At 41.9% G+C, this 17,106-nt stretch overlaps 1 protein-coding gene across 1 annotated transcript in view; it reads right to left on the bottom strand.

Moving 5' to 3' along the window:
- Positions 1–4,215: 4,215 nt before the first annotated feature.
- Positions 4,216–17,106, bottom strand: part of FECH (ferrochelatase) — a 29,963-nt gene continuing 17,072 nt past the window's right edge. The window contains exons 6-11 of the mRNA XM_077816701.1: positions 16,784–16,890; positions 14,503–14,601; positions 12,226–12,333; positions 10,918–11,082; positions 10,388–10,447; positions 4,216–9,892 (exon numbers count right to left, since the gene is read on the bottom strand). Coding sequence (XP_077672827.1) covers positions 9,758–9,892; positions 10,388–10,447; positions 10,918–11,082; positions 12,226–12,333; positions 14,503–14,601; positions 16,784–16,890 — 674 coding nt within the window. The 3' untranslated portion in view covers positions 4,216–9,757. The remainder of the gene's footprint in view (positions 9,893–10,387; positions 10,448–10,917; positions 11,083–12,225; positions 12,334–14,502; positions 14,602–16,783; positions 16,891–17,106) is intronic.

Raw genomic sequence — 17,106 nt, forward strand, 5'->3', positions numbered from 1 at the left:
GAGCTGCTAGAGAAACAGCCCACCAAGACCCTCTTGAACTCTCCCTCCCTTCCCCCATCCAACCATGTCGTTCCCCACATGCACGCACGCACACACAGAAAAGAGATCAGTAATGAGAGCTCACTAATGGATTGGCTTAAGTATAGAACAACATCCCATCACTGTTCTAGAAAATAATCAATCAAGCACTTAATTTTAAACATAAAAAGTAAGCTGCCTAGAGACTGTTAATAGATAACCAAATAAATTAACAGTTGTAGGTGGGATTTGAAACTAGGTCAAATCGGTCTCTCACCATCTTTTTGAGCTTGTTACAAATGGTGTCCTTGGATTTGTGCTAAATTTCACACCTTCTCATAATGGGAAATCCTCTGTGATCCAATATTGCTTCATAGCTGGATCATGACTACAAGCGATTGTGCATAAATTTTATATCTACTTTCATATATTGATCTGTAACTTGGCTTTGTATCGAACACTCAGTGGGGTCATAGCAAATGTTGAGGAGGGAAGCGGAGCAGAAGGGAACCCAGATACACGTAAGAAAGAGAAGATTTATCCATAAGAAAATAGACTGTACATCAGTAGCCCACACCACTGTTCCCTCTAAGCTGTGCACGCACACACAGATTCTCAACTGCGTGCACATGGGGAAACACCACCCACCCATTTGTCGGGACACCCGCTCACCATCACCGCCAAAGTCCCGGGGCTGGTGTGGCAACGCTTCCTGGGGCAGCTTCCGGTGGCGCGCCCACCTGCAGGAGCCTGCAGTGCGGGCGGCTCCCTCCTGCCCAATCAGACCTGCGGGGGTGGGGTTTGCAGGTGCCCCCCCCAACCTGACCCTAAGAGCCAGAGAGACCTGCTGGCTCTTAGGGTCCCTCCGTGCTGCCGGCACCTGCATGCCCCACTCAGCGGCTCCGGCAGCTCCCGTTGGCGCTTTTCCCAGCCAATGGGAGCCACAGAGCTCATGCTTGTGGTGGGTACAGCACATGGAGAATGGAGACCACCACCACCCCCCCACCGCTCTGACCCTAGGAGCCAGAGACCTCCCAGCAGGGCTGGTGAGTGCAGCCAGGGAAGGGGGGAGAGTGTGGTGGAGTGAGTGTCTGGGAGATGTGCGTGTGTGTGTGGGGTGCTGGGCTGTGAGGGTGTGGGGTGCTGGGCTGTGAGCGTGTGGAGGGCACTGGGCAGTGGGGGAGGTTTGTGTGTTTGGGGGTGCTAGGCAGTGGGGGAGATCTGTGTGTCAGGGCACTGGGGGTCTGTGTGGGGCATTGTTTAGTTGTGGTGGTGGGGCTGTGGGGAAGGGCACTGGGAGGGAGAAATCTGTGCATTGGGAAACTAGCAAGGTGGGGGGTTCTGTGTGAAGTGCTGGGCAGCTGCAGTGGGGCTGTGCGGGTGCTGGGCAGGGGTGGTGGTGTGCACAGCACTGTGCATTTGTGTCAAATGTGGGAGTTGTGGGGGGGCTCTGGGCATAGTGGGTTCAGGGGGTGCAGGCCAGGGGAGCTGTGTGGCTCTCTTCTCCCCCCCCCGCACCCCCACTCACTTGCCCAATGTGTCCTGATATTTCACTCTTGCAATCTGGTCACCCTATTTACGGTCAGGACAGGGGGACCCACACATCTCCTTGTAGTCTGTTCATTTGGCTGTGTACAAACTCGAGTATGTGCGAATAAGTCAAAATGCCTGGCCGTAGTTGCTAAGGAACTGAAAAGATTTCCCAGAAATGAACAAAGGTAAGTGTTGTTTTCGTGACTGAAATCTTTCAAAGGCATTGGACTTCATACATTTACTTGTGATGTTTTACCATTTTCCCGTGGTTTTTTTGCTGCAGATACATGGATGTGATCGGAGCTATGCACAAACTTCCGGTATCCTGATCTGAATGATCTCCCATTTGCTGTTTTGTCGAGTCACACTGTTAAGCGCATTGAAATATTAGCCATATAATAAAAGTATTAATTTTAAATAAACCAATCTGGTAAAAAATCCATGCCAAAGTGTCACTGTCTGGAGGTCTAAAGCTTAAAAGAACAGTGACTTCATTTAAACCTGGATGGCTGGATGATACTATAAGGACGGTTACACCAAAGTCACATAGTGTAATGCCTGTTAAACTTCGTGAAATATTCACGTATGATGAGGACAACGGAGTGGTTTGTATATATTGTCGAGATGCCAGAGCTCCGGGAGAATTTTCAACAGGAAGAATGTGGAAAGATGTGTGGAAGTTGGATTTCTTAAAGTGTCTTCTGTCAAATAAGTCTCATTATAGATGGTGTAACAAGACTTAGAAACAAAAACCCTTCCTTATGGAGCGGATTGCTTAGCATGATTCTTGAAAGTCCAACTGAAAAGCAGAGAGGCAAATTAATCTTCAACGCAAGAGCTCAAACCCAGAAGAAATCAAGGTACTTATTGACAATGTGTTGTTGGCTATTAAAATGAACAGCTCAGTGCTTTCTGTTCAGGATATTAATGACCATATGGAAAAGTACATGCGCATACCAGTGAGCTGGAGAAGTAAAAATTATGCATTTGAATTTCTTGAAATCATCAACTGCATTGTCCAAAATGACCTCATGCATGAAATAGCATCGGCAATGTTTCATACTCTAGCTGTTGATGAAAGCACGAATATATCCATTAACAGATACTGGATACTCTACTTTCAATATAGATCCATAAATTCTGCAGACTATAAAACTTCGTTTGGTGGACTATTACAATTGCAAGAATGTGATGCTGTTTCAATAGTGTCTGCAATCAAAGAGTTTTATAAAAAACACCAACTTGATCTAATGAAAATATTGATGTTCACATCTGATGGTGCCTCCGTGATGTTGGGCAAACTCAGTGGCGTGGCGGCTCAATTGAAACATGACATTCCACACTTAGTCCAGCAACACTGCATTGCACACTGGGAAGACTTGGGGATTTCTGATGCATGGAAAGAGGTCAAGCTGATAAGAGACATTGAAACCTTAATGAGAACTGTCTACACAGTGTTCTGTCAGTCATCCAGGAGAAAATGCAAATTTCAGGAAATAGTGGATGCTTCTGAATGCGAGTCTGGCTTTCAGGCCACTCAATGAAGTGCGCTGGTTATCTAGGCACTTTGCACTTCGAGCAATTATTCGCAACTATCATCCTTTTCTGGAATATTTTGAGCAAGACAGATACTGATCCAGTTTCTAAATACGGCCACAAAAAAGTGGAATACCATGGAATAATGAATAACATTAGATGTTTTGAATGATGTTTTGTCGGAGCTGGCTTCACTATCCACGCTGCTCCAGAAACAGGGCCTTACACCTCTCAGAAGCATTTCACCTTGCCCGAGGTAAACTGAACAAGATCAGAAGACAATACCTTGGAGATTCAGTCTTATGGAGTGACAAAGTTAAGGCTCTCTTAGACATGAGCTCTCAAGAAAATAATGAAATTGATACCAGTTCCATAATAACTTTCATAAACATCTTGTTTGCACATTTGGCAGACAGGTTTCCAGAGGATGAAGTCCAGGAGTGGTCCGCTTTTGATTGGGCAGCAATAGTTAAGCGTGACTTCAATTTTGGAATTCATCAGGTCAAATCCCTATGTTCAAAATACAAAGGTTTCAGAGTAACAGCCGTGTTAGTCTGTCTTTGCAAAAAGAAAAGGAGTACTTGTGGCACCTTAGAGACTAACCAATTTGTTTGAGCATGAGCTTTCGTGAGCTACAGCTCAGCTCACGAAAGCTCATGCTCAAATAAATTGGTTAGTCTCGAAATACAAAGACTTTCTTGCTGAAGAGATTGTTATAGTCAGTCAGTACAATGACTTCAAGTTTGCAGTAGCCAAAAGAATCAACAGCCAATCTGTTTTAAGTTTCCAAGATATGGTGACATTTGCTCATCAGAACTAACAGTTTCAGGATCTTGCAAAGTTGATGGATATTGGAGGAACATTCCTAGCATCACGTGCAGACTGAGAGCGTGGCTTTAGCTTAATGAGCACTCTAAAAAACAAACTACGGAATCATTTACAAGTAGATCATTTGGACATGCTGATGTGTATTAAGAGTTACCAGCTGGATGGAAGACTGATAGATCTGGACAGAGTTTATATTGAATGGGCAAATGAAAAAGATCACAGGGAAAAACAGTAAGGTTAGTTTAGCCGTCTTTGACATTTCGACCAATAAGGAAATTAAAATGCATTTTTAACAACATATATTATTCTTGGCTGATAATCATTTATTGATTTTTTTAGGAAAATTTTAAATTTAAAACACAAACTTTTGTTTTTCTTTTTTTACTTATGTCTCTATCTGAAAACCCATATAAATTGACACAAATTGCAAATTAAAACTTTAAATATACAAGCATTTTACTCACTTGGGCGCATTCGCCTCATGGCGCACACATTTGAACTCTGCTTCAAAAATTTGCACTGAAGAAATTAGAGGGAACACTGGCCCACACGTATACTGGACCTTACCCCTCATATAGAGAATGACAAGAAGAAAGTGCTGCAAGTGATCTTCTGTGGCTTTGTTTCTCCTTACCTGAAAGTCTTGTTGTTCGATTGTTTTAGCCACCATGTTATGTGATGAGTTAAGATACTAAGGTCTAATTGTCAAGAGCTGCCAATAACCCAATGGAAATAAGTGAAAGTTTGGGAGCTCACACCTCTGAAAAAGTCAGACCTAAATTGTATCGATTGCTGAAAGATATACAAAGAGATAAATGTCTACCCTAAGAGAATTAACAGCTTTGACTATAAGGATTGTTGATTTACCAAAACATGTGGAGACACCTGCATGTATAGAGAATCCACTACTTACCATTGGGGGGGGGGGGAGCGGGGGCTCATCTAAACTGATTAGTGAACTCCAACCTTGATGTACCCAGAATGTGCCGCTGTACGACACCAGGCTACCCCACAGGAATAAAACGCCATTATTTCCACCAAAAAACAAAGGGCACCTAGATTAGATGAGTTAAACATTGCTGCACGTAGGCTCTCCTTTTATCACATGAAGAAAAAGAAGTTAGCACAGAGAATGCTGGATATTGGTCTGAAAAAAATCTTCCTTCACGTATTCAGAGAGACATCTCAAGTATTTCTTTCAAAAAAAATTTAATGTCAATATCCATCTTAATGGCAATTGGTACATCAGATTATTCAAATAATTCATTTTACACTAAATGGAAGTTCCTGTTCAATCTAATATCCCCGTCTTGCAGTTAAAGCAAACATTGGAACATGTAAGGTATTAAGAAATAAAAGGAACTACCATCTTTCACATCTTTCAGTGCATGCTAAGTTCCAACATTTTGGGTGGGATATAGGGGGAAGTTAAAAGGAGCCTCTGAATACCTTGGGTGAAAAAATCCTGACCCCACTGAACTCAATAGTAAAATGCTCATTGACTTTAGTGGAGCCAGGGTTTTTCCCCTTATGTATTAGGAAAAAAGCCGACACTCCAATGTGGAAGTAGGGCACCACTTTCGGAAGCTATCACTTCTTTAGGTAGGTAATTAAGGAGATTGTGTTCAACCACAAGAAAAAAACAAAACAATTTCAGCATCCAGACAGACAGCAAAACTACCATGACAACCTAGTTTCCAAGCAATTCTTCCAAAACATATTCTTTGCAAATGTTTGTAATTCCTGTTTCTTTCCTCAGGACACCATTGCTTCTATTTCCCGTCTCCCTCTGGTTTTTAAAGTAACATGTTGGGATTTAGTTGCTGAGCTCTTATTAATGAAATAGCTGTTACACAGCCAAACCTGGGCACCCCACCTGCAAATATTTACATCTGCCCTCTCCTCCATAGGTCTTTTGAGCAATGTCTTGAAAATGAACTGTGGTTCTGTAAATGGAGTACCATTTATAACCACCATGAAGCTAGATTATTGTCCAAGGATCTGCTAAGGAACCCCTTCAACTCCCATCCAATTCATCCAGCGCAGACAAGCTCAGAATCTGGTAAGACTGGAGTTAGTAGCCACGAACCCTTAAAACTTGCCTCAGCTGCAGCTGAATGCATACAAATGTACCAATAGGTAAGAGAAGATTTTAACTTCCAGCTACAACAGTTATAAAAGATGGTGATAGAATGCTAAACAAATGACAAGGCACACAAATAGGAAGTTCTCAGAAAACCCTTGGTTATTGTACCCATATATACTTCCAAGTATGTACTTATGGAGTCAAATGACTTGGGCCGCAATGGAATTCACATGAGCATTGCGGTCTCTGCTTTCACAATTATTTTAAAATGCAAGAAAAAAAACGTAGTTTCTTAAAAAAAAAATCAGTAATAGTGCTAGTTAACTGTAATCGTATTTTATTATAATTTTGATGCTGTGATGAAATCTGTCAGACAAAACAATGTGTGAAATAGCAAGAGAATGAGATACTGTACTCTAAAAAAAGGAAAAAACCACAAACTCACTGAGACAGGATCAGTCTGCTAAAAGCTAGAAATTAAATGATTTCCACACTATGGGCTAATAGCAACAATAGCCTGAACAGGTTTGGTAATTATCCCACTTGTGGTTAGCATACATAAAAACGGAGTATCTCCTATTACTGGGGATAAATGTAATGCCTCATAATTAATGCCAACTAATATTCCCTCTACATTCTTCAGTATGAAAATAAAAAGCCAATCAATTTGTATAATATTACGTTCACATAAAGTTAGCCTTCCATTTCCAACTTTGGGTAGATTCCTAATTGTGCTGGTAACAGTGCATATCAGAAGACCTATATATTCAAGGCTTTTAAGAGGCATTCACAAGGAAAATTTTGTAAATATACTATATTCTGTTACCCCATAACAGTCAAAGCAGAGATGTGGGATTGGAGACAAGCAATTTTCTGTATAATGGGAGGTGTAAGGTTAAAAATGTACTCCAAGGTATGCTGCAAGAATTGTTACTCTGGTTTTCCGATTCCTCAAATCATGGCCAGAGGCTTTCCCGTGTTAGGGCTCAATTTCGCCCTGCAATGCAGGTGGATAACTCTCATTGATTCCATCTGAGGGAAGTAGTTGGCTCTTGGTGGCCTATTCTCTGATCCGTGCAATGGGTGGATGCAGGGAAGGGGATAAAAGAAGAAGATGGAAACATATGTGACTAACTCCCATTAGTGCTAAGAGGAGTTATGAGCATATCAGTGCTCCCCCTGGCCCCACATTAAGCAAGAGAATAGACTCTGACTGGGACTGAAGGAATTTAAAGGCAATTGGAGCTCCTGGAGAAAAACAAATTTAGCTATACAGTGCCTGGCCATCACTCTTTCAGTCTCTCCAACACAGACCCTACTAAGCAGGAAAAAGGCCAGTGTGAGGATGTACATCAAGAAGGAAAAATGCCATATGACGTTTGTTGCAGTCGAGAGACTATACAAAGCCACGTACCAGACAGTGTGGATCATGGAGCAAGATGCAGCACAAGTGCTGAAACTCAGAACGCTAGACAGAGCGTACTCTCAATTCACCCGGCTTCCGCGGGCATAAATCCCAGCACAACCCTGCAGCAGCAGCGAGTCCAGCATGAAAAGAGGGCGCAGCAGTGGACCTCCTTTCTGCTGAAGAGCTGGGGGACTGTAAGAACCTGTTCAAAAAAGTGGAGGGTGCAGGCCCGCTATACGATGTACTGATTCCGCATCCCTGCAGCAACCTCCTATGAAGCCCCTGGAGGCGTTTAAACGTAGCCTTCCCCTTTACACACCTTCTGGGAAGCTGAAATAGGGGTGGCAGTGGAAAAAACCTTGTTCTTCCCTTAGGGAGAGTGTTAGGCATGGGGTGTGTGGGGGTGTGTCTGGCTGAAACAGGAAGTGTAATTTCCATCTCCCTGTACCAGGGAATCTAGTCCACTGGCTGATAAACAGTTATGTTAATTTAGGTCTCCAGCATCCTAAACGTCAACTCTTTCAACATAAAATGGAGCAAAACAAGGTCTTATGGCAACAGGGGCCTGTGTTATCCTTAAACAACCCTATCTCTGGAGGATCAGGAGCACAAAGTATGTGCATCTCACAATTACCTGAGCAAGTAAAATTGTCTAATAATCACAGCCCCTGCCCTTCCGCAGCTTATGATTAGTTGGTTCATCAATTTAAGCAACGTCTGCGTGTTATAATGATTTGCAAAAAGCCTCCAGTATTCGGTGCTAATTACATAGGATAAACATTTGTATTCATGAAGCTGACAGCTAGACCAGTGCCTATAAATGAGCTCTCCCACAGAATACTTTTAATGGATTCTTCTGGCCCTGGAGGGAATGGCCTCTATACGAAGGGACTGCTAATCCAGACTCTGTGATAATTCCATTCTGAATGTATTTCAAGCCAAAAACTGAGAAATGTTGGGTAGTGGCCAGCAGCTGAGACATTCAAAGACAATGTTGGTATCCAAGCCTGGTGCCAGTGCTGAATGGCCACTGCTTTATTTTATAGAATCTCCATAATTTAAAGAGTTAGGATTAGACTCTGCATTCCTTGTATATCCAAGTGCCCCACTGAAATCAATGGAGATTTAGAAGGGTCAGGAGCTCAGGACCAGGCCCTAAAAATAGCCCAGAGAATGTAATAGGGCAGAACTCTGTTTCTGGGTTAGGGAATTTATACCCACAGCAGCTGTTAGGATAAGAGGCATCCTGCACCCCTCATCTGGCACACCCACCACAATGTAAATGACTCCTAATATATCACTGGAGTTTTAATTGACAACATGAATTAAACTGGATCGATTGTGCCCATGTAGCTCCACAGATAACCCACAAAAACCACAATGTCCTGACGCAGTGGAAAGCACAGAGCAGATCTATAAACCCTCAGAAGAGCCAGTTCAACTTTCTGAATTTGCTTAATCAAACAGAGAAAGCCCTTTGGAGAAGAGAAAAGCATTTGGCTTGAAGGATAAGCCAACCCTTACAACCAGCTACAGTGTTTGCTGTTCACAGTAACGAGGTTTGAAATATATCTAGAACTCCATTTAAGTGGAGTGTGCTCCAAAAATATAACTCAGTCCTGGGTCATTTCTTTCACTTCATGCTCTCCACAGACAGATTTTCCTTCAGACAATGAGGAAGTTTCAAGAAAATGTAAACAAATCACCTACAGTGCCACTGTTCCAATGGGGCAAAGCCTGTCTTGGCTTTTGCAGAATCTCTTTTCTCCCAGGAAAACCAAAATAATCTTCTATGTTTTAAAAAATATATACATGTATTTTTAAAAATCAGAATTCAAAACACATCTGAAAATATATCTGTAAAAGATGACCGGTAATCGTGTTAGCAATACTGCACCAGTATCATAAAAAAAAAAATAGTACACTCTACCTGGAAGGCTGAAATGAATATATTCATGACATTAGTGCATATAAAGAACTCCCTGCAAAGAGCTTTAGATGCCAGTTTGTATCAAAGGTTTTTCAGTGCTTACTTTTGGGCCTGATGCTATGAAGTGCTCATTAGACCCAGGGGAATTGAGACCTCTCAGCACCTCACTGCATCAAGCCCTTCCTTCCTTCTCTTCCACCCACATCTCTCAAATAAAAAAGAAAAACTTCAAATTCTCCTCAGTTACAAAACTGCAAGCCCACTGAAGCCACTGGGGTTAGAAGAGTGCACCAGAAAGCTAGAGTTGGCTATTTGTGTAGCTTGTGCAATTGGTATCTGTGCAATTTCTGATGTTTGTATTGTTGCACCATCAAGCGATTTCCCTGTACAAAACAAGTGTGTTCTTCTATGCTGCACATCACAACTGTTGATTAGTGAAGAAGGATTTTGCCTCCCTGCAAACAGGATTTACACAAAGCGGACAGCGGAGGGTTAACTGCTTGGAGCAGATTTCATTTGACTGGATATGTGAACAGACCAAGTCTGCCAGTGCCTGAAAGACAGAGTATTAAAAAACAGAGGTGAGTGAATCACTTGCAAAAAACATGCACACGTTACCAAATTAACAAGTTAGCCAGATCAACAATTGGTCAGACCAAGGGATGTATTGTGACACCAATTTTTTAATATTACTTCCCCTTGATTTTAATGGGGCCCTTGATTTTAAAAATTCATTGCCACAATATTTGCCCTAAAAAGGAACATTTCTGCTTTTCTGGCAATCTCAATAAATAGGTGACTGAAAACAATGAGAGAAAAATTGTGTTTCTTTGTCAAAACAAAGTTCAAAATAAGTATCAATTACAAAATAACAGTGACAAAGAAAAATAGCTTGTGATCTATGAACTACAAAGTATAGGGAATTCTTTTTTAATAGTCAAACTCAGAATTTTTTAATAATATGAGAGGAAACCAACAATCTGCTAGAGCTGTCCAGAGGACTGCTATGCTGTATTTTCTACGAAAGCTATAGTAACAATACGGATACCTTGGAGAACAATGGATTTCCATTAAGAGACTCTGCTCTTCTGATGTTTTCTACTCCACACTGGATCAAAAACAAGAGAGGAGAGAAAAATAAAGAGCTGTTACGGAAAAAAAATAATACCCAAGTATCTTTTTTGAAGAACATCATTTTCTATACCATTTAGAGGCTGCCCTAAAATGACTGAATTAAATGTAGTAATATTTTTTCAGCATGGCTAAAATGACAAGGAGACAAAATTTTACTTTGATAGCAGGTTCCTCAAACTCCTTATTTACTGATGATCATACAAACCATCTATCTTAGTTAAAATAAAATGGGTCAAAATCAGCTCTCAGATACACTGATGAAAATTCAAAGTAACATCTCTGAAGCCAATTCAGATTAACTCCAGATTTACACCAGTGTAACAGCAGAATGTGACCCAAATCCCATACCAACTTTCAACCATAAGATTGGAGCTAAAAACAGGGGGGAAAGAAATTTGGGAGCAGAATTGCCCAAGCAATTATGAGACCTGAAGTGATGTTTACCTGATTTGCTAAAACTTGAGCATATTCAATATCCAGCTCATAGAGAGTTTCAATGTGGTCACTGGTAAATGCTATTGGAACCAACAAAATGTTCTTCTGTCCCCTTTGACAGAGCCCTTCAATAGTTTCATCTGTCTGAGGACCCAGCCAGGGCATTGGGCCAACCTAGGAGAAAGTGGGAGGAAAAAAAAAAAATCTTTCTTCAAGCCTTGATAAATTCATTTCTACAAGAATTATCCTCTGTCATCCTTTACTTAACCTCCATGTATTCTATTTATTCAATGAAGAATCAAATTAGTCTGTTTATCTTATTATTTTTAGCAGTATCTTTGTCCATCTCTCCATCTATTACTTTTTGATGAAGAAACACTGCCTCTCTGTTTAGACCCCCAGATAATCCATCCTGATAACAAGCAGAATCCTATGAGACTGCATTTACTTAGCTTTATGTTAAACACAACATATTTTGAGTGGATGATTGGCTTTTAGAGGGGCACTTTAAAAAATTACTACAAATAAAGTGTCCTTTGTTTTTCATTCCAACCCTCCCCGCCATGCTACTGAGCGGGATTTACCTGCCTTTAAAGAATTTTTCTATTTTTAAGACTAAATAAGCTGATGGTGTTCCTTTAACATCCAAAAAGTACCGACGCTGAGCTAACACGATACTTTTCTTGCTGCTTAGCTTTAGAACAAAACAACTCTGCCCCCGTAACTGTAACACATTTGAGAAATGTAAATTCTGACACTATGTAATTCTGATGAGGCTAATATTTCTTAAAGTTCCTTCATTTCAGTTGGAGTTTACAAATGTCATGTGCAAAGAAAGATATCAACCCATTCTGCGTTACCTGCTTTAAAAAAAATGAAGTCTATTTGGATTGGGCTTATGTCCTTAAAAACGGATGTAATCATATAAGCTATCTTTTGGAAGGTCTCGAAGCAATATTTCAGCAGACTTCATTATAGTTCATTTGCTTCCCATTTCCAACTGCTAGTCAGAGAAAAATCCCCACCACTGGGTGAGCATATTAGCAGTACTGGAGAATCTCTGGGCTATCGGAAGTTTACTTGGGAATGATGCATCAAGAACTTCTGCAAAGTGGCAAAAACTTTAAGTGGCTGTTCAATATATATAGAAGATAACACCCAGGCACAAAGAACACCATTCCATTGGAACACAGCTACTTCCAGAAAGTAGGAGAGATAGGAATAGGCTGTAATAAAGTTGGAGAGAAGAGATCATCCTAAACGTTGATGACTAAGGGGCTGCAGGTGCCTTTTAACAACTTCCTTCTGGCCACATACCTTGGATTGCCACACGAGCCTATAGGGGTTGGAAAAGTTGAGCTTCTCCATGACTCTTTGGACGGTAGCTCCCACCTCTTGAGGGTACGGATCGCCACGGTTCACTACCTGCAGCACAGAAACACTGGCCTTTCATTCTTCGTGAATGTTATGTTTTCTCATGTGCAAAGAGCATCTAAAAATTTTCAGTCTCAATCACTCCATTTTAAATGAAGGGAAGCAAGCAAGCAAAGTCTCCGTGTGTGAGCACAGTGCACATATCCCCTGCAACTGGCTGCAGCATCTGCGCCTCGCACAACGGCAGATGTTTGTGCAGACAACAGAAATCATTAACAGTTACATATACCACAATGAACGTAACTCTGAATTATCCAGTAAAATAATAGTAATTAAAGAGTTATAAACTCACAGTCTGACATGTAATAGGCCTATCTTAGCCATTGCAAAGAATATTTGCTCTTGCCCAACAGATTTCATGCATGTGTCTTCAGTCACTAGCCAGAGTCACCAATGGTTTCCTTTCAATTACTTTAGCATCAAACTGACATTTCACAGGCTTCCTTTATTGCATGCATGTAGTTGCCTTCCAACAGAGGATCTCAAAGCATTTTAAAAATATTTAAGCCTCATAATACCTCTGTGGGTTTGATATTTTAAACATACTTTAATATTTTATAGATGAGAAAACAAAGGCACAGAGAGCATAAGTGACTTGGCCAAGCCACAGAGTGAGCCAGTAGCAGAACTGAGAATAAAGCTGAGGAGTACTGAGTCCTATCCCCTGCCTCAGACTGGAGAAAGCTCATGTTTACTATTTATATTCTCTTCAAGTGAAACAGTAGTACAAACACGTTGGGGGAAAGCTCAGCAACACGTTGGGGAATGGAACACGGGCACAAGAGGAATGTTCCATGCCACTCAACATGACTCCTACTGGCTGATTCAAGTCGCAGTGTTGACAGGCATTCAGGTGAATGCCATCCTGTCTTTATCAGTAAAACAAAGGATGGGTAACCAGGAAGTCAATGCAAGAAAAGGGGAGAAACTAAAGCCCAAAACAAGAGGTGTGTCCTTACAGCTCTGAAAAGAGCAAGCCGGAACTTTGCAGACCCATAAGGGAAAAACAAAAGCAAGAGAAATGCACATTAATATCTGGAAGCCAGGAGTCATAGTTCTGCCCCTGGTTCAGCTGCTCACCTGATGTGTGGCCTTAGGTAGATAACCCAACTTCTACATGACTCTCTTTCCCTTTCCACCTTTTGTCTGTCTTATCTATTTAGACTCTCAGCTCTTCAGGGGAGGAACTGTCCCCCACCATGTGCTTGTACAGTGCTTGGCACAATGGGGCCTAGATCTCTGCTGGGGGCTCTAAGTGCTATCTTCGTGCAAATAAACAATACTGCTGATGTCCACTGTTCCCCCTGCCCTTAACCACTAGATGGCAGCATATTCCAAGAATATGAGTCTCCCAGCACTAGGCAATAGCAAAAGGAAAGGACCAAAGATTACTTTTAATACAATACTTCTGAAACAGCAGTATCCTGCATCTCAGCCCTGATTGGCACTGGAATGACTTCCAGACCAGAGAACACAGTTTTGAATTACATCAGTTGACTGACATATTCCACCAGGTTTTTTTGTTTTTTTTTTTTTTTTACTTATAATAATAATAATAATAAAAAGACCCCAATGGACATTATTAAAAGGTGAAACATGACACACACAATTTGGCTAAACTCGTACACTCTGAACTGTTTAGTACCAAAAGCATTTTCAATGTGTGTTTATGGAACAAGACAGCTTTGCAGAAGAATTCATTATGAAATTGTCCTTTGCCACGTCACCTGATCGTTCCTCTTCACACAAATGAAGACAGATCCTGCAGCCTCAACTTATGTGTTACAATGCCACTGATTTTTTTTTTCAAAATGATTAGAAGCCACTGTACTGAAGTTGATAGTTACTGCCAGCCCACTGTGTTAAAATCTCCCACTCTAGATGGTCTATTCCAAACGTGTGAAGATTCTACTCTAATTGTTTCAGGGAGAGAGATTTATTTTTGAAAGGTGAGAAAACTATTAGTTTTCCCCCCCCATTATCCTCCCGTTGAAGCGATGACCAAAAAAGTAGGTTTTGCTCCTCGTCTGGTCTAATCCTGATGGCCTACAAGCTGCAGGCTACTCTGCTCTGCTGGAGATGCAACCCAACAGACCAATAATGTGACTCCCCCCTGTGACGGAGTTTTAACAACTTCAGAAGTGACTTCATGTTACTTACAGACATTGGGAGCGAGTGAGCCGAGAAAAGAATGACAACATCTTTCCTTTTCTCGGGTGGAAACAGATCCAGTTCTTTCTGTATGTGGTCTGCAAAGCACTGTAAGAGAGAGGCAAAAGAGTAAAGATCGGTAACAGGAGATGCACCCATCTGCTGAAAATAATGCACACCAATTGGCTGGGCACCCATCTGCTTTGCTTTAGCTCACCATAAGAACGTCTGACGAGACAGCAGAGGTTCTTTTTTTAGTACCATGCCACTGGGAGTTTGATCAATAGTCTGTACGATAAAAAGTTCAGTAAATAATGAATTATAGTGCCTAAATCAAAACCCATTGAAGTGCATTGGTAGGCTCAGCTCAATTGGGTCAGCTGTCTGGACTTCAGGTACAGGACACAAGATAAGATATTACAGCAAAGTGAATCAGTGTCTGCGCACACACCCTCACTCAAGCTGCTCTCTCTGTCAGAAGCCCGCTGTGTAAAATGCATGCCCTAAGGATAACAAACTTGGGCTCTGTTGGACCTACGGGGAGATCACGTTCCCCTCTTTCAGAATGCTCTGCCCCCAACCCGACATTTAAATCTGTGGGCTGATAGAATGAGTTCCTTATCTGAGCTCAACTGACAGGACAGAACATGGGGAGACAGATGGTTTCAGTTAACCAAGACCTGAAAACCAAAGCCTTCTTTCCCCACATGGAAGACTAGGGAATGATTCTGACCTTAGAGTCACAGCAGTGACTGAGATCAGAACCTAGCCCTAGATACACATGTCCAGGTAACCTACAGAAAGGAAAAGAAGCTGACTTAACAATTTGCACATGGTGCGGCCAAAAGGAAAAAAAACAGTTTGCCGTGTCTGTCTGCAGCTCCCTACCAGACACATTGCAACACCACCACCACAGATAGGATAAAAACATTACCAAAAAATTAAACTTTAATTTCTGTTGCAATGATACAATCAGGGGCTGAGTCATCCCTTCACTTATAGGCTCCCTTGGGCATGGAGAAATGTATGTTGGTTAGCTTACAAAACGCAGCTGTATGTGTGTGCAATCTATCTAATGGAGAGCAGCATTTGGTAGATTTGATCACACAGCGGATTCCTAAACTCTGCTGAGACGTCTCAGTGAAAGAAGTGAACGGCATGCACAAGTGCCAAGAACTACTGTTCTCTTGGTCTCCCCTCAGTCACTTGCACTCTAGTCAGTAAGAGACCAGCATGAAAGTGCAAAAAAGGCAAAGGCAGAAGAGGAAGAAAAGCTCCCAACTCTGCTTTTCACGCTCCCCTGGCATCTCTCTCTGTCTCTCTCCAACAAAAGCAGCCACTAAAATCTTCCCTGGTAAGGAAGGAGCTGAATGCTGTTAAGTGTTTCTGCCACAGCTACTGTGGCCAGCAGTACCCACCTCCTGATGCCAGACAAGGACTTTAGAACAATCGTACAAAACCACAGTAGTGCTATTATTAAAAGCCCAGCACACGCACTCCACCTTTTTAAAAAAGAAAAGGCTCTTCCCTCAGTCAAGTACGTTACCGTTTTCCCCCACTCCCTCACTTCTTTTTGAAGGGAGTCCTGATTCTGCTCCCACTGAAGTCAACGAGAAGTCTACCGTGAACTTCAATGGGAGGATAATCAAGCCCCTTAGGCTGTGGATCTCAGTGTGACATTACTAGCACTGATTACGTGGAGGCCTATGGAAGCAAAGCAAACTTCCACACATTAATCCTGAACTAACACTGCCCCCAGTAATTTCAGACCTAGCACACAGGAGATATATTTTATATTATGAAATACAACATGAAATTGAAATATTCCTTTTGTTCTGAGGTCTTTAAAATTTTGAAACCATCTAAATCAGGGAACAAGTTTGTTTCCCTTTAAGGCAAGTGGTCTCGGGGGTACGTCCACAAAGGAAAAATAACCCCAAGGCAGCGAGTCTCAGAGCCTGGGTCAGCTAACTTGGGCTCACGTGGCTTGTGCTGCAAAACTAAAAATAGCAGTGTAGATGTTCAGGCTTGGGCTGGAGCCTGAACCCTGAGACTCCCTCGCCAGGTTTCAGAGCCTGGACTCCAGCCCCAGCCTGAATGTCTCCACAGCTATTTTTAGCCCTGCTGGCAGGAGCTCAAGTCAGCTGACCTGGCCCCTGAGAGTCACTGCTGTGGGTCTTCTCTTGCTGTGTAGACGTACCCTCAATGACTCCATGTCAAATCTGCTCAATTGACAAGCAGAAAGATAGTTTTCCTGAGAGCCACGATGGTTTGCATACAAACTCCATACCTGAATGAGAAGGGGATGTGTGGGCCACCTGTCAATAATACTCCATTTCATCTTTGGCTTCTCCCCCTTTTTATTATAGTAGCGATAAATGGCATTTAGGCTGCTTCCTGAAATGCACAAAAGTAGATTAGCAGGAGCTTTAGCTATAAATTCATCAGAAGTGTGGATGCTGCCAGACAAAAAGAGTTTTACAACCAGCCATTTCAATATTGCAAATCACAACAGAGCATAAGAGTAGAAAAAAATACTTACCTCATTAACTCTATATAACTAATAAGCCTTTTCCACCTGCCAAGTTAATCCTCAACTAAAGCAAAGTTATT

This window comes from Eretmochelys imbricata, chromosome 5 (assembly GCF_965152235.1).
Source record: "Eretmochelys imbricata isolate rEreImb1 chromosome 5, rEreImb1.hap1, whole genome shotgun sequence".
Taxonomy (NCBI): Eukaryota; Metazoa; Chordata; order Testudines; family Cheloniidae; genus Eretmochelys; species Eretmochelys imbricata.